This window comes from Camelus dromedarius, chromosome X (assembly GCF_036321535.1).
Source record: "Camelus dromedarius isolate mCamDro1 chromosome X, mCamDro1.pat, whole genome shotgun sequence".
Lineage (NCBI taxonomy): Eukaryota > Metazoa > Chordata > Mammalia > Artiodactyla > Camelidae > Camelus > Camelus dromedarius.
In genome coordinates, this window is record NC_087472.1 from 34,459,995 (window position 1) to 34,485,550 (window position 25,556).

General features: G+C 39.5%; 1 protein-coding gene and 1 non-coding gene across 5 annotated transcripts in view; one reads left to right on the top strand and one right to left on the bottom strand.

Moving 5' to 3' along the window:
- Positions 1 to 25,556, top strand: part of MID2 (midline 2) — an 81,239-nt gene that overhangs the window by 15,755 nt on the left and 39,928 nt on the right. For all 4 annotated transcript variants that reach the window (XM_031445898.2, XM_031445897.2, XM_064482914.1 and 1 more), the window contains one exon: positions 9,498 to 9,593. In XM_031445898.2, the coding sequence (XP_031301758.1) occupies positions 9,498 to 9,593 (96 nt within the window). The remainder of the gene's footprint in view (positions 1 to 9,497; positions 9,594 to 25,556) is intronic.
- TRNAC-ACA (transfer RNA cysteine (anticodon ACA)) lies at positions 10,695 to 10,768 on the bottom strand. Its single transcript has one exon. It is a non-coding gene; the product is annotated as a tRNA-Cys (tRNA).

Genomic DNA, 25,556 nt, shown 5'->3' on the forward strand with positions numbered 1-25,556 from the left:
TATAAGTACCCTTTTTGTACTAACCTCCCTGATTAGGATTAGTGGTCTCTAATATTTGTTTGTTTTATAAAGAATAAACAGATCATTACATTGTAGATGAAAGGTCAGAATAACCAGAAGCCAGCCTGTCTTCTTAACATGTAGTCAAAATGGATTAGAGGGTTTGGGATACTTAGTATATAGTTTATTATCCGTAGTTAATTGTCCAGTCTACCTCAACATCCTTCAGAAAGCTACTAGTGGTTCAATTAATTTTTCAATTTGAAAGAATAATTGTGTTCATGACAGTTATTATAGTTGCGAGGCGTATCAGAGTAATTATTTTCTCTATTACCTCTCTTTTCACTTATTACTCCCAATGTGTTTATGATATGTGTTGCATTTTTATAAAAGTGCTTCACATTTTGGAATTTTCATTGTTGCATGAGTTCTTCCCCTTAGAAAAGATTGATATTACTGTATTAATAAATGTTGGCTTTATAAAAGGGGTCAAATTTAGGGGACTCTATTGGTGACAGATCTCAACTTGATATTCTAAGTCTTGTACAACTTGGTTCTCATGCTTGTCCATCTGTCTTTTCCTCTTGCCACTCTCAAACATGTTGCCTTCATCTGTCCTGGACGGCCTCCTGTCTGCTAAACATACCACTCTCTTTTCTGACTCTTAACTTTTACTCATACTCTTCTCTTGGCCTGCTTGGGACTCCTATCTATTCTTTAGTACTCAACTGAAATCCCACAAGGCCAATCCAACACACCCCAACTATACCATAAATTCTTTGAGGCCAGGCACGGTATCTTTCATTTCTTCAATATCTTCCTTAGAGTCTAGCGTACCTAGTATATGCTTGAGAAATCCAAATGAATTAAATTTTTATAATAGATTTGCAGGATGTATATTAGCATCTATAGCTTGTTTTGGTTCTCAACTTACAAGATATAAACCTGTCTTGCCATTATGAATACTTTAGAAGTCTGGGAAAAAATCATTAGCTACTGCTAATGTTGAAAACCAGAGTTATCAAAAGTATGGCATATCCTTAATTTTAGGTGCCTACCCATTTTGATTACTGGATTTTCCAACTGCCTAACCCTATGGTGACATGTGTATAAATCAGATGTGATTACTATAATTCTCTTTGAGAGTGATGTCTTCACATTTCCATGCCCACAGCCTGCCAAAAATATAGCTGATGAAAACCAAGGGGAATAGAGGAATTTCCTGAAAAGAATAAACAAGTACATTTTCTTTTTCTCATTACATTTCCACAAATTCATTACTACAAATAATTCTTACATGCAGTTACATTTACCTATCAGGGATCTTGTTGTTTTAAAATATTACCTGGCACTAGAGTAAGCTTTTTGTTATGAGAAAGTAAAATACACGCACACTCACACATACACACACACAGAGGAAGAGAGACTGAAACAGAGAGCTAAAGATTGCCAGACAAAGAGAAGGGAGATATGAGACTTGGAAAATGTTCAAAGGAAAACCACAGCGAGAGTTAAAAGGTTGGAAAATATGATATTCTAGAATCTTATCATGCTTGGTTACTTGTCCTTCTTCCTACTCAGTCACTCTGTCATCTACCCACCCGTTCTCACTCAGCCACCACCTTCTCCCTGTTGTTTGTCTACTCACCCACTTGACACCCACTTCTGTCTGCCAAAACAGATACCCTCTCAATATCTACCAATGGACATTTGCCTGTTTCTGAACCAGTATGAATATAAGAGAAAGAAGGAGAAATATCTTCATGGGGTCTCTGTGGGTTGACAGCGGGCTATATTTGCATGCATATATATGTGTCACTATATACGAGTGTGTGTATTTTTGCAAGAGTGAGTGACTGAGAGTGTAATCTGTGTATCTATAAATGTGTGTCACTGTGTGTGAGGGGAGAGGGTGTCTGTGTTAATCTTCTGTGGGCTTATGTGTGGATAACTTGGGGACAGGGGAGCCATGAGTGGAAAGCAAGCTTTCTGTGGCCACCCTAGGGAGGTTTAAGGGCTTCAGTGGAACCTATCCTGAGACTAGGGATCTCCTGAATAGATGAGCCTCATGATGAGGCAGATCTTCAGTGGAGGCCAGTGTGGGTTACCGTACACCAGGGAACAGAAAAAGTTTTTTCTTATTTTCACTCACTTAAGTACTGAATCACAGTAGCTAAATATAATAAGAGCAAAGCACTTGTGTCTAGATTGGCACTGTCTCGGGTATGGTGGTGGACATGTGTGTAGAAGGATGGGAGTAATATCTATCATGAGGTTTTCTAGGTAAATCTGCCTTCAGCTTCCAATCGTAAAATCATTCTTGCTTGTAAATCTGGTTTCTGTGGTCTCTTAATGAGGCATGCTTCCCATTACTTATACTATATATAAATCTGTACATGTTTTGTATGTGTAGGGGGTGGTAAAAATGTGTTTTATTCCATTTCTACTTGAACTATGGGCTAACTCATTTGAACTCCCTTTTTCCCCTCCAACTGATTTCCTGGCTCCATTCTCACATGGTATTAACAGGGCCCTGTGTTGGAGATGATTTGTATTGTTTCTTAGGTTTGAGAGCAAGTTTAGCAAGTGGATACTCCAAATATCTGTGCTCATATCTTTCTGTTTTTCTCTTTTTTGTCCCAAGCCACTTCAGCATCTGAAAGGAGCTAACCATCATTAGTCTGAGAACAGCTTACCAAACGTTGACTCAGAGATTGTTCTTGGGTGGATGAAAATCTTGTCTGTTATTATTGGACAAAAATTACAGAAATATGATATAGCTGAGGAAAGATTAAAGAAACAAGAAGTATTGAACCCAAAGAAGTGAGGTCTAAAGGGGAAAATGTGATAATGACATTCAAATTCATGAAGCATTGCTATAATGAGGTAATGTCTTGTTTTTTATCTTCCCTGAAGATGGTCCAGACAGTACCTTAAACTGTAGCACCAGGGATTTAGGCCAGGGGGTCATTCATTCATTTAACAAACAATTCATGAGCACTAATTTTTCTTTATTGAACACTTAAATTGTTCAAGTCATTGTGGTAGGAGCTGGGGAAATGGGAAATAAGGCACCATCCCTGCCCTGAGGAGCTTTGAGCTCAGTGAGGGAGATAGATAAGGACATGAAACTTCAAATTCAGTGTGGTAAGTGCCAAGACAGAGGTTGGCACAGGGAGCTCTGCAACACAGAGGAATGGTTAGTGAGAAGTCATCAAGCTGAAAAGCAGGGAATCGTAAATGGATTTGTTGGAGGAGAGGGCAAACCGGAGAGAGACTGAACAAAGAATTTGACAGGACTTTGTGAATGACTATAGTGGTTATAGATGATGGAGAGAAAGGCTTAAATGATTTTTGAGTAGGAGATGTCTTGAAGGATGGTGGTATCAAGCATAGAAATAGGGAAATTAGGAAGGGGCTAGCAGTTTTGGTGGGATGACTTGACTTCAGATTTGAATCTATCTGATTGTGGGTCATTTAACATTCATTCACACATCAAACATTTACTGAACACCTATTAGGTGCTAGTCACCAGCAGAGGTGTTGGGGTTACAGTGATAAAGAGAGTGCAGTCCCAGCCCTGGTTGAGCTGTCAGCTTAGTGCTGGGGAGGCCAGCAGTGTGGTGAGTGCTGTGACAGCAGAGATACAGGGGGTTGTGAGAGAGCACAGGAGGGACATCAAAAGAGACTTTTGGTGGCTTTTTGGACCCCTCAGTGGGGACAGGGATGGAGTAAGGGGCAGACAGTGTTCTAGTCAAGAGAAAATAGTTTGTTCAAATATCTAGAGGAGAGTGAGCATGGGGCACTCTCAGAACTAAAAGGGCAAGTGTTCTAGAAGGATTGGAAATTCAGACCTTTGTGGTGGCCGCAAGATCAGGGTCAGAGACATAGGTTGGAGTGTCTTTAGCTTAGAGGTAGAGCCATGCATTAGTGAGCTGAATGAAGGCCAAGAAATGAGCCTTGTGGTACTCGGTCTAGAAGGTAGACAGAGAGGACGAGCAAGTGCCAGAGAAAGCGGAGGGTGTGTATGACAGGCAGGAACCGAAGAGGAATCGTGCAAGTAGAATACAATTTTGAGACCTTCAGGAAAGTAGAGCTGACTTCAGCTCAATATTCTGAGTACTGTCAAAATAAACACTGGATTTAGGTTTTTAGTACAAGTTTTCTTTCAGAAGTTCCATATAATAATTTACACATCCATGCTAAAAATTTAACCATGCTCTGCACCTGAAGAGAGGGGAAAAATAGAATATGGGATAGTTCGTGTAGCATTTCTGTTAAAGGGACTGGGAGAGGGTGGGTCTTTGCTGGATGATTCCAGAACCTTCTTAAAAGGAGAGGAATGGTAATGTGTTTCACCTGACTTTAAGTACAGTCTGGTTATTGTCTAACAAACCTCAGGTATAATAGACCTCGTACATCCAGTATGTCACCTGCATCTCATTTGAGGACATAGCCCATGTCTATACAACAGCAAATAAATGTTTGGGGAAGGAATAAACTCAGGCATAAGGGTGTGGGCTTCAGTTTGTGGACCAGATGGTGTGTTCTGCTGTTGAAAGGCCATATGTAATTGATACATAAAGTGACAGACTGAAGCAAAAGCAAAGTAAGTATTTTAAGACAAGCAGTTAAAAAAAGAAGGCAGAATGTGACCCTAAAAGTGTGCTAAGACTTTGGCTACTGGCTTTTGGAAGAGCTGGGAACATCAGTGAATAGATAGGATGTCAAAAAAGAACATGTCAAAGAACAGTAATGGGGTCACTGGCTCAGAGTAGTTTTAAAGATGAAGTTGCCTTCTGTCAATTGGGAAGGCTCAGGTTTGGGGTGGGTTGACCTTTCTTCCCTTCACTTCTCTCCACAACCTCCAAGGTTCAACTCCTATGTTAAAACAGTTGGGATCTTGTCTAGGTTTTAATAATGTCCCCCTTGTACCTTGTAGAAAGCAAGAGGGAATATATGCATTCAGTGGCAGTAATACATGTTCCAATAGAACAGACAGAAAGGCTCTGCCCCTTTTTAGGCTTCATGACTTGCTATGTCAGGTAGGTGTGTGTAAGTGTGCTCACATATGTGTGAACACACGCCCCTTCCTGGAACATGACAAATGAACATCACAGTCCAGTGTGTGCCATAGGGGATGCTCTGGCTTTAATGAAGAGCCAGTGTTTCGATGTAGAGCTAGGTTTCTTGAGGGAGCCAATCAGAAAATTATCTGAAATAACCTGTTTCTAAAGAAGTGAAAAAAAAAAACCAGCAATTATTTGAGAGGGTTAGTGAAGCCATTTCTTTTTATGGGATGCTGTCTGGAAGAAGAATAGCCTGTGCCTGGCTTTCTCAGAAATAGCGAAACATTTTCCTCTTTGGGCAGGGTATAATAGAACACAAACAGGCTAAGTCTATATGACACAAATGAAGTGGAACTCGGGTAAAAATGGAATCAGTGCAGGCTGCCAATTTAGCTAACTGGGGCCCTTTAAAATCTCAATTATGCAAATCAGCCACATCTTCCCCTCACTTTGTGCTGTTTGGACCCATGTATAATTTTGTGAGTGCTCTAACGATGTAGTCATCTGCAGGTGAAAAGGGATTCAGTTTCATAGCTCACGTGGCTTCTCCAACCCTCACGCAGGGGAACAACAGAAGGGCCCAGAGGTAACCTTCTGCAGCAGGAAATGGGAGCTTCATCCTGCTCTCCCTGCCAACCTCCCGCCCTGTTTCCTCCCGGCAGAGAGCTCCATTCCCATCTTCCCTGCCATTTTGGCTCCCTCGTTGTCACGGTTCAAGTGTTCTGAGAAAGCTGTTCTAACTCGTCTTGGCTAGAGGGACCCTGGCCCCATCGTTACCTGGACTGCATGAGAAAAGAAGAAAACAAACCAATTCTTTGCAACCAAACAACCACAACACAACAACAAAGAGACATGTTTAATTTTACATAAGGGAATTTTACACACACACACACACATCCTTTTTGTTTACTCAGCCAGAATATAGACACAATAATTACTCGACCAAATCAATGAAATCATTCAAACCTAGAGTTGCCCAGAATTTCTAGTTCTAAATAATTTGTCAGCACCAGGCACAATAAGGAAGGGTGAGGAAATAAACTGCATAATTGCTTCAATTCTCTGCTCCCCTTTGCATATGTTCATCATTGAGAATCAATTCCAGTTTGAGAGGAGGCTTTAATTCCTGGTAAATGAATAGGAAGTGAGTAAGTAAATGTTCGGTGTTTCCCTCAAATTATGTCTCGTAATGTAAGAAAACAGTGGCAAAAAGCCATCAACAGATGGTGTTTTCATTAGCCAAAGATTTATTTTTCAAAGCATTTTCATATTAATGAAGTAAGGTTGAAATTAGAGTCATCTTGTCAGTTCTAGCTCTGTGTTGTTAAAATGTGCTGGCATTCTGCAAATTGCTAGGGGGCCAGAGCAAAGTAACCATTTGCCATAATTTTCTGATGGTAACCCAAGGTCCGTAGTCTAACCAGACCCCAAATTATGTGTTCAGCCCTAATTTTTGTTTTCAGTGGCTTTACAGAAGCTGTGAGTCTCAGTTTTGGGCCATAAATGAGGAACACACAGCAGGGATCTTAGTCCTGCTCTGCACTATGAATTATTTATAAGATATCAGTTTCATGACAAGTGTTGCAACAGGTTGCATGCACTTGTTAGAAAACATTCTCCCCATGGAATCTCATGTTTGAAAGGAAATGCATTACAGTTTGAAACACAAATTTCTAATATTGTATCTGCTCTGAGTATTTATAATCTACATCATATTTGCCTAATATGTCAATAGAGTCATTTGTGATGCATAAAATCTCCATTGATCTAGGAATCTGGACCACTCTGCTGGAGGAAATCACAAACTGATTGGGTCCATTACCCATGCCCACTCTTTAATTTGAGCCGGACCTTTTCATCAAACTACAGCTCCATCATATTCACCTTATGGCCAAATTTTTGAAGAGGAGTCCAGACTTGTAGTCTCCACATTGTCACTATTGACATACTCACTAACCCTGTACAGTTTGGCATTTGCTTCCAAAACTCTACTGAAATTCCTTTTTCAAAGGTCACCAGTGACCTCTAATAACCAAATCTAGCTGCCTTTTATCAGGCCTCGTCTTTCTTGCACTTTCTGCATATTTGACAGTGACAAATCCTTTCTTGAAACACGTTTCTCTCGATTATCCTCTTAGCTTGGCCTAGATCTGCATTACCAACTGTTCTGCGTATTGCAGCCTCCTCCTAACCAGTGCCCGTGCCCCCAGGCTCTCCTGTTTCAGTCAGCCCCACTTATTGCTGGTAGGTTGATCTCATAAACGCAGACCTGCTTATGTCATTATCTTGCTCAAAATCCTTTGGTACGTCCCCACTGCTTTAAAAAGTATGGACAAACTCTCCTCACCTAGGCATTCAAGACCTTCACAAAGGAGCCTCGATCTCCATTTCCAGCCTTGTGCCCCACTCCTCTCTTGTACCCTCTGTTCTAGCCAAACTCAACTTCTGTTTCCTGAACCTGTCCTGTACTTTATTCCCTTTTACTTTTGCTCATGCTATTCCTTGTGCCTGGAACACCATGCCTGCCTCCATCTCTGTTAAAATCCTACTTATTCGTCAAAACCCATCTTCAAGACCCATCCCATCCTTTTTATCTCTGAAGTCAAACACCTTGAATAGAGTAGGTGCTCAATACTTTCTGTATTAAATACAAGAGAAATGCCTTTTGTATTAAATCTCTGAACTGCCATTTCTTTTTTTTTTTTTTTACTCTGACATCTATTTAGCTTAGAACTCATATCCAAATCAACAGTTGTGGCCCTTCGTTTTTCCTTTTTCTCTCCCTTTGTCCTTGTTAAGGAGAAGGCCACAGATTGAGATAGTCATGAAGTTAAAGAAAGCTAGGGAAGACAGAGTGCCCAAGCCAAAAAAAATTGAATAAATGGTAAAAAATCACTCCCATGGGAATAAAGCCAAAGAAACCAAGAGAGATCTGGCAAGAAGGGAAGTAGAGATTAAGCTGATTCTCATAATCTGGATTGAGAACAAGTGAGATCAGACTGCTTGTCCTGGAAATACATATATCCATGGGAATACATCTCTGGGATAGATGCATGGGACAGTGCCAAGGATACTAAGGGGCCGCAGCTACTAAGCAGAGAAGGGGCCAAGTATGCGAGTCGTTTCCCCTCCCCCATTACCCCTTTCCCCCTCCCCCCACCAAAAACATGAACTTTGAACAACTACAAACCATAGGAACCATGGAGACAGCAATGAACACGATCAAGGGAAGGAATTCTAGCAGAATAAGGGCCAGGAAGTTGGGGTATTACATTTAGAACAGACTTTGTGGGGACATAGGGAATGATGAGTGAGAAAGGAGTGGGTATTGGAGCAGGTCCTGGAAAAGAAGCAGCCACCAGAGCTGAAGACTTGCGAATGGGGAGGAATAAAAAAAGCCCACTATCAATCTAAAGTAAATAACATTCTATTTTTTCTCATATGAGGACTGGAAGAGAGTAGCTTGCTCAACTGAAAATATGTTGAGGTTTTAGTACTGTTGTCACTATGTTATAATAAACAGATTTGCAAAGCGCTTCTAATGTTCTAATGTTTACTAAAAGGATCTGTGTACCAGAAAACAATGGTAAGCAATGGATGTCCTGTCTTGATACAGCCAGGCTTTGCGTTTAAGTCTGGCATTTCCACAGGCTACTCCTTAATTTGAAAAAGGGAAGCTGTAGATATAATGCTGGATTTTGATGAAGTACACACTTAAAATGCCATCTTTTTTTTTTTCCTGAAGGAACCTATTGATAAGTATAAAGTATTCTCAACAAAGATGAAAAAAAAATCGTGGACTACTAGGGCAAAGCTGCAGCTGACGACTAGAGACCTGGGTTCCAGTCCTAGCTTTGCTGCATGCTAATTATATATCTGTGCAAAACACTTTACCCTCACTGTGCAGCTCAGTTCTCTCATCTGTAAAATGCTGACATCTCCTACTTCATGGGCTGTCATGATTATTAAATGATACATATATATGAAATTGCCTAGCATAGTGTCTGGGAAGCAGTAATTGTTCAATAAATTATAGTTTTCTTAGCCTACTCATCTGTGAAAGGGAGAATAAAATCTGTTCTCCCTATGTCACAGGATTACTGTTGGGGAAAAATGATATATTGACTATGAACTACTTTAAAAAGTTTTAAAATATACAGAACATAAAGTTGCCTTAATATCATTAAATTCCTACATCCACAAAGTCATGAATGTCATCTTTTCCCCAATAATAAGAGTCTGGAGCAAATGTACAGCATTGTTAATTAGCACCCGGAATAGTGCTGGGCCCAGACTCAGTGAATCTTTGAAATATTTGTTGACTGACTGACTAATCTCCACGTGATATTGGTTCTCATACTCATTAAACGTTTCTTCTTTTTCCCCCTTTTCCCGGTTTCCCTCTGGCTTCACACTCTGCAATGGCAGCAAACTCTGGAGATGAACCTTACCAACCTGGTCAAACGCAACAGCGAACTAGAAAATCAAATGGCTAAACTAATACAGATCTGCCAGCAGGTTGAGGTATGTAACAGAAACATTTGTCATTCTTTCAAAGGACCTGGATCAGGCGATCCTTTTGAGGGGAACTTGAATGTTGTCAGAGTGTAGCTTGGCCATTTGGAGTGAAAGGCTGAATGATAGTTCTACAAAGTCTCATTCCTTTAGGATGCTTGTTCCAAGAAAAGTGGCAGATAGCTATTGTTTTAAAAATAATAATAAGAAATGCTATTGTTTAAAAAATATTTTCATACTGTTTTTTAAAAAATATGGTGGTAGTGGGTTGGTGAGACAACAGTCCAAGGGGCAAGCCCTTCTCCTTTTCCAGTAGCAGGTAGTATGAGAACCCAACATGAAGTGTTTCTTCCTTCATCAGATTGGACATCATAGCTCCTTAAAGAGATTACTGGAGAATAAGGGAAGTAGGGAATCCTGGGTCCTCAGGGTAGGCTGAGGTTTGTTCAAGCAATATTGTTTCTGTAAAAATATCAGAACTGCTTCCCCCTTCCAAGCCTTTCCCCTCTTCTTCCCCATGCACCTTACCTAGTCCTCACTCATCACCTTACCACTTATTCTTGTCATCCACAAATGACATCTATGTTAAAGTTGTCTGTGAATTATCAAGTGTTATACAAGTTAAAAGGTTTTCGAAATATGATATCTTCATCAAATCTCAGAATAGAGCTTACAGGAGGAGTCAGCCTCTTCATAAGTGGATGTAATGAAAGAAAGATATTATTTCTGTCTCTCAAGAGCTTGAAACTTCAGCCATAGCATTTGGTTTTATGTTGATTTTATTGAAGAGGCAATGGTAGGGTTTAAAGTATAAACAGAGTCAGGTGAAACATTATAGGACCCCTCATGGGTAGTGGTTAGGTAAAAGTGTTTCTTAATTTTATTTACAACCTGGTAGTCTAGTTCTAATCTTGCTTGTGTGATTGAAAAGGTAATGGTTCAAGTTTATTTTATTTTAAGCAATAAAATAATTTGTTAAGATCTCATCTCTTAATCCTCTCCTGGGGATTCCTATTTAAGAGAATGTGCAGAATCTTCTTATAAGGCAAAGAATCTTCTTTTTTTTTGGTGGGGGGAGGTAATTAGGTTTACTTAATTATTTATTCTTGGAGGAAGTACTGGGGATTGAACCCAGGACCTCATGCATTGTAAGCATGCATTCTACCACTTGAGCTATACTCTCCCCCAGAGACTCTTCTTATATGAGTAACCATTCCTGATGGTTTGGATTTATTAAAGTGTTGGACTTCTTAAAGTAGATTGTATTTATACGACAAGCATACCATAGCAATTTAATTACTCCATTTGTGGAAGAGAGTGGTGCTCTATGTAGGGTCCACAGGATACCAGTTAAACCCAGGTGTGAGAGTATGGGATGGGTTAGGGAATTTAGGAAGAAGCATATGGAATGGAAAGAATGAACACTGGAATGTAAGTTGGAAAAATAGGTTCTAAACTTGACTCTGTCATTAACTGGTAGTATAAACTTGAATAAGTCATTTAGCCTCTTGACTTCAGTGTCCTTACCTATAAAATGACGGATTGAACTGAATGCATGACTTTCAGTGTGTCTTCCAGATTTCTCAAGTCATGATTCTGTGAACGGTTACTTTCTTTATTCTTCTCTTTTTCTCTTTGGCCTCATCTTTTCCAAGAGGGGTGAAAAAAACAGCAGGCATTTTAGAGTGGTTTTCAGCTAATCAGAATCCCTTTATGTTCCACTCTATCAAAGCTTCTGATTATGCTGTTAGATTACAGTATAAGAAACCCACACTGTTGAAGAGACAAGGAAGTATTGTGAGCAGGAGACAAGATAAGGAATCCCTTGGTTTAGAATTTGCATGATTGAGGGTCGGGTAACAGCTCATAATGAATAAAACGTGGTTAGAAATTATAATCATCACCTTACTTATTCTCCACAAAAAGCAGTCAATTAGCAAAGTAAGCAGTTTATTTTCATTGCTTATTTACTTAGAACCTAACATCCTATCATCCCATCCCTGGGAAGCTTATCACTCGGGCCAGCCTCATGCAAACATAGCCCTTTTCCAACCTTTCTCAGTCCATTGCACCAATCAAACCTTTATATTCAGGGTCCTACTCTTTTCAAGTGGCAAGGAGCTAGTCTCATAAAACAATGCATCATTGTGTTAATAGAGGAGTACTGATTCTGGCCCTTTAGGTAACAGGCTATGTTTTCACAGTGCCTTTCTGAGGTTAAATATTCCTGCTTGAGCCTTTAGGAGGTGACATTTGTGCTGGCAAATGTAAGCAAAGTGGGTAAAAAGAGCAGCCCCATGACAAGCAGTGAAGAAGGAGTTTAAGAAGCTCCCTTAGGGATGCTTATTAAATCCATCGGCCACTGTCTGCTCTGGCACACAAAAGGTCACCTTTTGTTAATACTTATTTATGCATAGCACTGTACCAGGTATAAAGAAAATGGCCTAGACACAGTATTTACCCTTGGGTGGTTACATGCTATACAAGTCCACCCTGATGTGGATACACATGTGCAGGAAATATAGACAATGGCATAAAAATGTTAACTGAGAATTGGGGAAGAATCTTGAGATAATGCTTTACATGTCAAGGATGAGAGTGTATTTTGGGAGTTAATGCCATCATCTATTCAGTTTAGGATTCTGTCTCTGACAGGGGCCCTACAGGGTGGTTTATGGAAGACCATGGCTGTGCTCTATGACATCATCCCTTCTGAAAGGTTAGGGATGTGCCCTAAAGTTCCCCATAATAATAGGGTGAATCCAGGGTACTTATTATGCTCATTCAGCACAGAGCCTGTGTGTCCAGAAGGCTTCAGGACAAGCCCCAGGATTAGAAATGCAGTTAAAGATGGGATTTGAGACTTCATAAATGCTTCTAAATACTTTGTAAAATGAAATAAATAGTGGGATACTGTCTGCCATGAGAGCCAGACAGTGAAGGGTGATTTGAATTTTTTTCATTTTATCTGATCCAGATTTGTCTATCAGGAATGACTATATTCACAGCGTAAACCAGGCATTTCATGTCGGGCGGGGGTGGCGGATCCCAGCTAAGGCACTTCTGAGAAAACTGGAATAGGCTATTTTCCTGCCAAACCTGTTCCCCTTCCTGATTGTCTGCAAATGTTTTTGTCACAGATTGACTTTTCATAAAAGAGCCATAAATACTGCCTCCCTCTCCTGGTTCTCTCTCCCTGTTCTCTGTTCTCCTTAGAAAGTAAACAAAGCTACAGTCTTCCTTTTATTACAGAAACAGAGATTAGGATCACCACAGATTTGTTAGCTGAATTCTTTGGTAACGCAGCCTGTTAGAGCTGCTGCCCAGCTTTCAGGATTCAGTGGATAGGCAGTTGGAAAATATTTTCCATCTGGGTTGGCGAACATGGGAATGAAGGAGAGGCAGACCCAAGACTCCTTTAATCTGGTTAAGGAAGGGCATGCTCTGACCTTGCTCCTCTGGCCACTTGATCTCTATATATAGTTCTTTGTCCTGCATCATCAGGCATCCTTTGTTTACATTTCCGAAGGAAATCTCTGTTTAACGCATAGCCAAGGGAAAATGTATACCAACAGATGAGTATTTCCTCTGGGCTTCCAAGAGGTTTTGTGAATAAATAAGCATTCCTGAAAATACTGAGGGGAAGAAAAATGGTTAAATACTTAGTAATCAGTCAGTCAACAACAATTCTTAAGCAAACACTGTGTACTCAGTGTGATAGGTCATTTGGGGGCTACAAAAGAAACATGCATTGTTGATGGCCTCCAGGAACTTTTAGTCTAGCTAGGGCCAACCCAGTATCTAGTGAGAAAGGGGAGTATTTAGAAAGCAGTGTGCAGTTCAAGGAGCACAAGTGAATGTAGTGTAGCCCCTCTGTGTCTACTTATTTCGTTTTATCGTTAACTTTTAGGGCACGGGGCGTATTACAGCACTTTCCTGGGTATTTTGGGTGCCATCTGTTTTCCTCTGCTCCAGAACTGCTACAGGACAATGGGTTAGTCCACCCTAGAAGCTCCTTGGGCAGACTGATTTCCTTCTGGCTCTTCTCAAGCCTTTTAAGGAGCTTGGTGGTACGGCTCCTTAGCATTAAGAGAAAGAAGAAAGGAGATGAGCTAAAGAGAGGGAAGGCTTCCCTTAGTTTGGGGAATTTCAGCTTTCTGTCTTGCCACCAGGCTTTAGCTCCAATAGCTTTCAGAAGTGTTTCTCTTAGAGTTCAAACTGGAGGTGGCTTGGTGTTCTCCCCTTTCTGCTCCTGTTGCTCACTGAAATGGTATTTGGTTTGGGAAGAGCAAGAATTGATCTCTGACTGCTTCTCCAAGCATAAAAATAGGCGTTTTAACAGAAATTAGTTTAAAAAAACACTACTATGGATGATTTCAGCAGATGATCCTGAAGTGTTTTAGAATGGTCAAGCTAGAAGAAATAATAGAATCTAAATCATTAAAGCACAAATAAGCTTGTTGGCAGACTCTTCTACAAGCACTGAGGACATGATAAAATGAAAGGGTGATTAGAGAGAAGTAAGTGTAATCAGGGAAAATTAAATGGAGAAAATTCATTTTAGCCAAATGTTGAAGGAGGGAAAATAAATTCCTCCCTCTGCTGGGACAGAGAACAGAGGTATTAATGGAGGTGGAAATGAGCAAATTGTATGGGCAAAGTGGTATACTACACACAGAATATATACTGGGTATATAGAGATAAATAGGAAATGGTCCTTGCCCTCAAGGAACTTACCTGACAGGTAAAATGTCAAATATAATGTCAAATGATGATTATTGTAATGCAGATAAGTGCAAAATGACAAGCTAGCATAGATAAAGAAACACCTATGTCTGCCTCAGGGACTTAGGCAAGACTGCAGAATGGAATTAAAAATCAAGTTATCTTGAAATAAGAGTAGAATTTTGCCAACACAAATAAGGAAAGGGAGTGAAGGGGACCACATGCTAGAACACAGAAGGGTAAACAGCGTAGAGGTGTTCAGGGAACCACCAGAAGTTTGGTTCAGCCACAATGGGAGATGTGAGAATCGTTGCGAGAGGTAAGTATGGAGAAGTAGCTAGGGCCTAGATAATGAAGGGCCTTGTGTGCCACACATGGGTGTTTGGGCTTTACCCTAAAGACTCTGGGGACTCATGGAAGGATTTAAAGCAAGCGAATAACTGGATAGGATATTCATTTCAGGATTGCTCTGGTTGTAGTATGCAGGATGGAGCAAGGGTCAAAGGTCAAACTGAAGGCAAGGAGACCAGTTAGGTGGCTTTTACTGATTCAGAAAGAGACGAAGGTCCAACCTAAGGCAGTAACTGTAGTGTTGGGTTGGGGCAAATGGGATGGTAGGATAAATTCAAAACATACTTGTAGGCAGTGGAATCAATTATTGGTGATCAGTTAGATGCAATGGGTGCAGGGGTAAGAGAATAGTAGGAGGAGCCATAGATTTCTGGCTTGGATAACTGAATGGATGTGTTGCCTTTAACTAAGTTAGGAAATACAGACGGAGTTCTTTTTAGACATGTGAGATTTGTTGTCCTGGGGGTAAGAGAGTCAAGTAAGAAATCCCTAGCAGACAACTGGCTGGATCTGGAGGTCAGGAGCTAAGATGTGGGAAAGGGATATAAAAACCTGGGAATCATCTAAGTAGCACTTAAAGCCATGGAGAATGTGTAGAATGAGAGGAAAGCCTAGGGCACCTCAATCCAATTGTTTGTCAGTCAGAATACAACAAACTGACTTTCCAAAAATAAATAGAAAGACTGTGGAGCTTTTTATGAGATTACTGAGGGATGGCGTGTATTTAACAAATTAAATATCAGAAGTAAATTATTCATTTGTGGGAATAATCAACATTTTAGATACTACCTCTCTAAAGACTATAACAGTAAGTAACACTTAATGATTTCCTATGTTGAGGTAAGCACTTTATATGTGTTAACTCATTTAATCCTCACAGCAGCTCTATGAGGTAAATATTGTTATTATTCTTGCTGTACAGATAAAGATACTGAGAAGTTGAAGTGATTTGCCAAGGTCATACTACTAGTAGGTAACAGGGTGGAGATTTGAGTCCAGGCACTTTAGCTCCAGAGCCTCTGCTCCTAACCACTCCATTATACTCCCTTTTGCAAGGCCAAGGTATACACCTCTTGGACATCTGTTGTTCATCACCAGTGGTTCCTGACTCATTGTGAGGATGACTTGTAGTGAGTAATGGGAATGAGATATGGATGTCAATTCTGGAGGAAAAGCAAAAGAGAAACAAAGAGCAGAAGGGAGGAGGAAAATCAACAAAACAGAGACTCAGAATAGCCAAGGAAGAGAGGCCTTCAAGGTGTGGCAGTTTTGATAGAGTCCGTTGGAGCAGTGACATTACACAGGGAGATATCATTCGTGCTGGAAACAGAAGGTTCAGTGGAAAGGTGAGACCAGAAGATAGATTCAGAGAGGTTAAAAAGAGAGTAGGTTGCAGAGTGGTAGTTATTATCCTTTTGAAGTGCAAAGCTATCAGATTCACAAACGCTCGTACAATACTCTAGTTGTTTATTCTGTTACTGGGTAGCTAACAATAGGAATCACTAGATCCACTGACTCTGACCACACACACTTCATTTCCCATCCTGACTTGGCTTCCAGCTGCCTTTCCCACCTGCCCAGGTCCAAGCCTCAGTTTCTACAACTCACTCCTCCTAGAAAGAATGTATGTTCTGGGATGCAATGTGATGTGGTAGCTCTGGAGTTGGGCATGCTAGCTGTGTAAACTTGGGCACATAACTTCTCTGAGCCTCAGTTTTGTCATCTATGAAACTTAGACTAATCATATTTTGAAGGGAAAGGTAGTAAATGTAAAATACTTGCTACTGTAACTGGCAGATAGTCAAGGCTCAATAAATGGTCGTAGCAGTAGCAGTAGTAGTTGTAGTGATAGCAGTAGGAGTAATTGTAGGCGCAGTTGTTAGGATTAGTAGTACTAGTAGTATTTCTGGGCACCACACCTTTGCCAGGGATTCCTGGCCCTGACCTCAGGACTTCTGGAGGATTTATCATTATTTCTGAGGGTGGGGAAGATAGCCATTCCCCAGTGTTCACACAAGAACTAGAATTTTCCTGGGGAAGGGGACATGGTAATGAAATTGTAGCACTAAAAATGTTAGAAATCTTAGCCACATGGCCCTATTTAATCACCCACCAATAACTATGCAAGGGTGGTACACTAAAAAGGGTTATTATGCTCAATAAGCAGCCAGTTTTCAGTTACTGAATTAAACATTTTATTTAGTATGGAAAGTTCACTGCCCTTCTGCAAGAATATCTAATGAGTTCTTTAAGTTGATACTTAAGTAAACTTGCTTATTATCCTGCCCAAATTCCTCTTGATTACTGCCCCTAAGCAAAGGCAAAAGAAAAGTTTTGGGGAGGCACAGATGCTTTCATCTCTAGTGGTTTTAAAAACAGAGTTTGGAGGATTTTTTAATTGAAATGTAATTGACGTACAATACTATGTTAGTTCCATATGTACAACATAGTGATTTGATATTTATTTGGGATTTTAAAATGTTTATTAGCCAAAATGTTCTGTGAGTGTTTTTGTGGGAGATGGATGAGCAAGAGGAGCAGACTTAATGTTAAGGTCCTGAGGAGGATTTGGCCTTAACAGCGCCTCGTGAGAATGAAATAGCTATTTTGAAACCAGTGTGGAATTATAGGTGGAGAAAATGGTTTTCATGAACAATGGAAAATAAGTACACAGTGACCTAGTCAGTCTATTCATTTATACTGCTAAAATGACTGATTCAGACTATTATATTCAATCCCATTAAGTAAATGGCAATTGATATTTAGTACAGATGAAAACCCTAAATCAACTATGCAATCTGAAATGTGGGCATAGCCTATTTTTATACTAGAAAAGAAAATGCTTTTATAATTTTTAGACACCTAATGTGTTCAATTCTTTTTCAAAAATACTTTGTGACAATTCTTGATATATTCCAGAGAAATAAAATGTTTGAGGGCGTTAAAGGTTGCATGTGAAACATTTGGAGGGGTACGAACGCATGACAGGGTTGTAAGGATAAAATGAGTTGTGATTGACGTTGTTTTCCCTCCCCTCCTCCCCCACATCTATAGGGCGTGTAAGCTTTTCGGTGGGGTCATGTTTTCATAGTCAAAGCTGTTCATATAGGCATGTACTCTCATTCTGTTCTTGCACTTCCTTTCATGCAGTGAAGCTCATTTTATAGCCCCATTTCCCATCTGCTGCCTTCTTGCTCCAGTTCCCATTTCTTAGTGTTCAAATTCCAGGTTATTCACTAAGTGACCAGAACACTTGCCTAATTTTGGACCCTTCTGGCTTGCTCCACTCTTTGCACAATCTGCCCAAGTTCCCCATTTCCAATGTGTTCTTGGAAAGTTGGTGGAATTCTAACAATTCAAGTTAAAGCCCTACCAAGCCTACCCTGTACCTTTAAATGTTTCCAGTTCCACGCCAACTGCCAACTTCACTTGCCATCAACCCAACCAGAATACCAAAGAAATGAAACAAAACAAAGACCAAAGAAATCCTAAAACTAAAACAACCACCACCACTTTAACAGACATGCACACAGCCCTTGAAATGCCCTTTCTGTCTCTGCCTGTCCAGAAGAGTCTAGCTGTGTGATATGGTAAGCAGGGACTGGGACTCGAGAGAATCACATTTGAACCATATGTGCGGGTTTTGTGCGAGAGGCATTCTTGTTTCTAATCTCAATGTTTATGACAACCCTGTGATAATGCTGGTGACATCCCCGTTTTACAAATGAGGAACCTGAGAGTGAGAGAAATTAGATGACTTGCTCAAGGTCACACGTAGAGTAACCTTGGGCTCAGTCCTGCATCTCTCCAACTGCAAAGTCCATGTTCTTTCCACAGCACTATGCAGCCTACTGAAGACACTATTTGTTTACTTGCCGTGGATTCATTTGTGTTTAGATAGAAAGGAGCTGGCTTAGGATGCCCACTGATACTCTCCCTCACTAAACAGCTCCAGAAGAATAGATGATTTATTTGGGAGCTGGGCATTCCTGACTCCATGGTAAGGGTCTTATGTACCTATATTTGGCAGCTCTCTGCCCCAACAGCCCTTCGTGGGGATAGGAAGCAGAGGGAGGATGACCGCTAGAGTCGGCAGAAGGAAGCAGTGGCACCCACTGTTAAGGCACGCACTCACTCAGATTATTTTTGTGCCAAGAGACCCAAGTGAGGGGTGAAAATACAGTGGGCAGCTCCAGGTATGGATACTGACTCCATTCATACAGTCAGTTTACTGTGGGCCCTGCACTTCCTTCCTGAGACTGCCTAGGACATGGCTGTGCTGCAAGGTAAAAGCTGTCTCCATGTGGATGCAGGTTTTCTTAACCATTACAAAAGAGTTTGGCAGTAAAGATTTACTCCCAGAAGTGTACTTAATGTTGTCACACTTAGGCTATAAATAATAAATGTAATACCACAATGACTCCAAATATATAGATTTCCTCAGAAAAAGAATGCATACATTGTTACTATTTTTTAAAATTCAATTTATTTAAACTAAAAAATAAATAGAAATGGTTCAGCCATTTCTCCCACCCCCCATTCCCCACCTCTGGCAGCCATGAATTTGTTCTTGAATCTATGAGCTTATCTTTTAATTAAAATGTATTTTAGATCACACATATAAGAGTGATCATATAGTATTGGTCTTTCTCTCTCCGACTTATTTCACTTAGCATAATGCCCTTGAGGTCCATCTGTATTGTCACAAATAGCAAGATTTCATTCTTTTTATGGCTGAATACTATTCTGTTTATATATATATAAAGATATATATTTAAGATATATATATCTCACAATTTCTTATCAGTTCATCCACTGATGAACATTTAGGTTGTTTCCATGTCTTCATGTCTTGGCTACTGTAAATAATGCTACAGTAGACAAGGGGGTCATATATCTTTTTTAAAAATTGAAGTATAGTTGACTTACAATGTCTCAGGTGTACAGCAAAATGATTCAGTTATACATATGTATATTCTTTTTCAGATTCTTTTCCACTATAGGCTATTACAAGATATTGAATATAGTTCCCTATGCTATACAGTAGTTCCTTGTTGTTTCTCTATTTTGTATATAGTAGTGTGTATCTATTAATCCCAAATCCCAAATTTATCCCTCTTTCCCTTTTCCCTTTGGTAACCATAAGTTTGTTTTCTATGAATTTATTTCTGTTTTGTAGATAAGTTCATTTGTATCATTTTTTTAAGATTCCACATATAAGTAATATTGTAAGATATTTGTCTTTCTATGTCTGACTTCACTTAGTATGATAATCTCTAGGTCTACCCAGGTTGCTGCACATGGTATTATTTTATTCATTTTTATGGCTGAGTAATATTCCATTACACACACGCGCGCGCGCGCGCGCGCGCACACACACGCACATATACACCACATCTTCTTTATCCAGTCATCTTTTGATGGACATTTGGTTTGCTTCCATGTCTTGGCTATTGTAAATGGTGCTGGCTATGAACATTGGGGTGCATGTGTCTTTTTGAATTATAGTTTTCTCTGGATATATTCCCAGGAGTGGGATTGCTGGATCATATGGTAACTCTATTTTTAGTTTTTTAAGTCACCTCCATACTGTTCTCCATAGTGGCAGCACCAATCTGCATTCCCACCAACAGTGTAGGAGGGTTGCATATATTTTTTGAATTAATGTTTTCATTTTCTTTGGGTAAATACACAGAAATGGAGTTGCTGGATCATATGGTAGTTCTATTTTTAAATTTTTTATTTTAGGAAACTCCACACTGTTTTCTATACTGGCTGCACCAATTTACATTCTCACCAACAGGGCACAGGGGTTCCCTTTTATCCACATCCTCTCCAACACTTGTTATTTGTTGTCTTTTTGATGATAGCCATTCTGAGAGGTGTGAGGTGATATCTCATTGTGGTTTTGATTTGCATTTCTCTGGTGATTAATGATGTAGAGCATCTTTTTGTGTACCTGTTGGCCATCTGTATGTCTTCCTTAGAAAAATATCTATTCAGATCTTCTGCAAATAGTTTTAATTGGATTACTTCTTTTCTTGCTATTGAGTTCTATGAGTTCTTTATATATTTTGGATATTACCCCTTATCAGAATTATTATTTGCAAATATTCTCTCCTATTCTGTAGGTTGCCTTTTAATTTTGTTGATGGTTTTCTTTGCTGTGCAGAAGCTTTTTAGTTCATGTAGTCCCATTTGTTTATGCTTGTTTTTGTTGCTTTTGCTTTTAGTGTCAGATTAAAAAAATCATTGATAAGACCTATGTCAAGGTGCTTATCGCCTATGTTTTCTTCTAGGAGTTTTATGGTTTTAGGTCTTATATTCAAATATTTAATCCATTTTGAGTTAATTTTTGTGTATGGTGTGGTAGTGGTCCAGATACATTATTACTGTTAATGGTGGGCCCATTCCTTTGATGGAATAAATATTGAGAAGTGCATGGAATCAGGTATTTGCTACCCCCGGATAGAAAGAGAATTCCACACCTCAGCCCATGCTCACCACTTCCCCTCCTGCCTAAATCATTTCTCAAATCCAAGTTTACCTGACTCAGGCAGTTCTAGGAACTTACTCCTAAGACCTTTGTATGCATTAGCTGATTTAATCTTCACAAGAACTCTATGATAAGTACTATTATTATTCTCATTTTACAGATGGGGAAACTGAGGCATGGGGCAGGTAACTAATTTGTACAAAGTCACACAAGGAGTAAGTGGCAGAGTGAGGGTTTGCATGCATTTAGACTCCAGAGTCCATGCTCATAATCACTATGCTGTATTAAAAGTGAAGGGTAAAGCTAATCAGATCAATCAGCAGCTCTGTGTGCAGTGCTTTGCAAGGTGCTGATTATTGTGCCTATGGCCTGGGGAAGAACAGACGGCTGTCTGTATAACCAGTCTTGGCATGTTATGTGAATGTATGTCTGTGTGGGAAGGGTACCATGTGTATTTGGAGCAGTATTTGGGCATGCCTTTCTTTGTGGTAATAAGCTTTCTGTAGAGCATGTGTGTTAATGCCCTTGCACGTACTCCGCATTTCTCTATTTCATAGCTGGCTGCCTGAGTGTTCCTCTGGTGTATATGTATGTGTGGAGGGGGTATATTGTAAAGAGGATATATAGGAAAGGAAGAATATATGTCTAGTGAGAGAATTAGTGTTTAAACTGGGTCATGAGGACTGCTTTGACCTGTGGGGTTTTTTTTCCCTCAAAGAGTTCTTTCCAAACCCTTGGAATTTTCACCATATGGGGGGAAGAAACTGGGAAACACTGGAGGAGGTTGCTTTTTGTTTCCTCTGATTGGAAACATTGTCTCTTGTGTTCAGAGCAGTTTTTCCCCCTTTTCTCCTCCAGATCCTAGGCCTGTTCCAGCTTCTCCTTAGTAACGTCAAAGGCACAAGACAATCATTGGCTTTGGAATAATTTCTAAACCAATAAAACTTTAGCCAAAAGATTACATTGTACCAAAGGGAGTCTGTGTCTCATAGAAGAACACAGATCCTCCTTTAGCTCCTCCACTCGCAATCTATATACAGCTAGTCCCGCTGGCACACAACTGCAGGCTTATGAGTGCAGGAAGATGTCTTCTTAGAAACATCTCAGGTGGAGGGACAAGCAAGGGACATGAGGAGGAGGATTAGAGACGAGAGCGAGAGGACTAGGCAGGAAAGGTTCACAATGGTATATGGCGAGAAAGGATGTGAAAAAGAAGGGGAAACTATCACGAGATGCCAGTTTACTGTATAGTGCACACACAATAAAATTCTTGCCAGATTTGTGGCGTGTTCTAGCATCTGAAGAGCTTGGAATCTTCTAGCCTTCCGGGCTATTCTGGGATTGATTGCCACCCAGTCATCAGCCAAGAAATTCAAACTATTTCAGGAGGATTCCACTGGCTTTCGAATGAAGAGGAATTTATATGATATTGGTAACATAGAGAGAACATTTTATTTAAGAAGTAAGAATCTGATCTCACAGATGAGTAGGCAAATTGCATGTTGTCTGCCTGCCAGGGAGTAGAAATAAACATCTTCATGGTTTCACACTCCATTTCTGTCAAAAACAAGATATTGGCAGCAAACCATGTGAAGAAAAAAAACCTCAAAAAACACTGACCTACAATGAGTACTGCCAAGCCCTATACTTAATGCTAACCTGCTGTACAGCTGCTAACACAGTGACACGTCATTAGCCCAGGAGGTGAAAGCAAATGTCGCTCCCAGGGTTTGGGTATTTATTGTTTATAGTCTTTAAAAAAAATACCCTTATAGAGAGTCAATAAAACTTCTGTCACTTTTTGCTTTGTGAACCTTTATCTAAAGTTATTTATTAAACTCTACTGTGTGCTTAACATTGTGCTAAGTACTACAGGGGACTACAGCAGGTATGTAAGTCACTATCCTTGCTTTCAAGGATGTTATAGTCTAGTTAGGGTAACAAGAACTAACAGTATGAAGCAATGGTAAGCAATACAAAATAAAATAATTGACTGCTTAATTGTGTGAAACCAACAATAAACGTAGGAGTTCAGAGGAGAGGGAAATCAAAGCTGGCTAACCTTATCATCACTCTCATCAATAGCTAACATTTATTGACATTTAACATATGCCAGGTATTATGCTAAATGCTTTACATGTATTATCTCACTTAATCTTCTCAACTACCTCTGAGATAAGCATTATTATTATCCCCCAAAGATGAAGAAACTCAGATAACTAAGTGACTTATCCAAGGGGATTGATGAGACATGAGACTTAGAAAGGCAAGGAGGAACCTGATCACAAAGGACCTAAGAGCTATGTTAAGAAGTTTGTAATTCATCCCAAGGTCAGAGAGAAGCCAGCTGAAATTTAGAAGGAAGCTGTTTTAAGCATGGGAGTAGTGCGTTTTTTAAAAAATTATGCTGCGTGGCTGCTGGATTAAGAACATGTTTTGTATTGGGAAGATAGAAGATGAGAGACAGAAAGACTAGTTAGGTGACCATTGTAGCACAGTGCCAGGCATATCGTAGGCACTTAATCCTATTTGTTGAATGGGTGGATAGATTAATTTAAGGAACAGATTCTAGTGGACAGAACTAGTGAAGTAAGAATAAAGGATAGAAAGGGATAGATTTGAATTATATTTAGGAAGTAAAATATATGGGATTTAATGACTAATTGGATGTGGGAGATGAGAAAGAAAAGCTAAGAACAGTGCCCAAGATTTCTGAGGGACTGGTGGTGCCATTCATTCATTTAGGGAGTATTAGAGAGGAATCAGATTTAATAGAAAAGGTGGGAGACAAGGATAATTTCAGTTTTGGAAACTGGTTTTGTGGTTATACAAATTAAAATGTTCAGTAAGCAATTAGCTATATGGGTCTAAATTTCAGGAAGAGGGATTTAGGATGGAGATAAAGATAAGTGAGGCAAATTGGGATCTTTTCGTGGTGACAGAATTTTGCAAAATTGGATTGTGGTAATGGTTGCACAATTCTATAAATTAATAAAAATTATTGAATTCTCTAGCAGCACTATTTACAATAGCCAAAACATAGAATCAACCTGTGTCCATCAACAGAAGAACAGATAAAGGAAATGTGGTGCACGCACGCGCACACACACACACACACACACACAAAATGAAATACTACTCAACCATAAAAAAGAATGAAATATTGCCATTTGCAGCAATATAGGTGGACCTAGAGAATATCATACTAAGTGAAGTAAGTCAAAGAGAAATATTATATGATGTCACTTAACATGTAGAATCTAAAAAATAATACAAATGAATCTGTATACAAAACAGAAACAGACTCATAGACATAGAAATTTATAGTTACCAAAGGGGAAAGGAAGGAGAAGGAGGGATAAATTAGGGTTTTGAGATTAACAGATACACACTACTATATAGAAAATAGATAGGCCCCAAGAATTTACTGTATTACCCAGGGAACAATATTCAATATTTTGTAATAACCTATAATGGAAAATAATCTGAAAAAATATATATATAAAACTGAAAAAAATCATTGAATTCTCCACTTAAAATAGATAAATTTTATGGTATGTAAATTACATCTCAATAAAGCTATTTAAAATAAAAGATAAGCAAGGCATTGGCATATAGGTGGTATTGAGGCCTTAGAAATGGATGAGATCATATAAGACTGTGGGTGATAGAATTCTTGAAATACTGGCATTTAAGATCCAGGCAAAGAAGTTGGAGTGATCAGAAGGAAAACTAGGAGAATTAGTGTCATGTAAACCAAGGGAAGAGAGTATTTCCAGAAGAAGTAAATGATTTTCTTTTAACAATAGGAGAGACTTAAGTATCTATAAATTCTCATGGAAAGGAGCTAGTTGACAGGAAGAGGTTGAATGAAGAAGAAAGGAAGATTGATCAAGTGAGGACCCCAAGAGGGCAGGAGAGAATGGAATACAGAGCACAGGTAGAGGGATGAACTTTCTAGAGGAAGAGAGATGACACTTTTTTTGTAATGCTAGAGAAGGAGGGAAGGATAGTTGAGGATATAGGTATGTTTGTTTACTGGTTTGCTATAAGAATTTGAGGGAATTCTCTAAGATGAGTTCTGTTTTCTTTGTGAGGAAGGAAGTAAAATCATTTGCTATGATTTTACTATGAGTGAGTAGGGAAGTGGTGGGCTTTGAGGACTGTAGAGATTTGAATTAGCTACTGTGCAGAGGTGGAGAGAGATGTTAAGAGAATCCTACTAATATAGGATTAGTAGGAAACGTTGAGAACCTGCTTGAAGCTGGACACCACGAATTTAAAGGGGACTCCGTCTATGCTTGTGTGATCAGCATATAGGTTGCACTTAAAACCTCCAGAACTAATATGTTGGTTAGGTGAGAGAGGAGGGATAAATTAGGAGTATGGGATTAACAGAT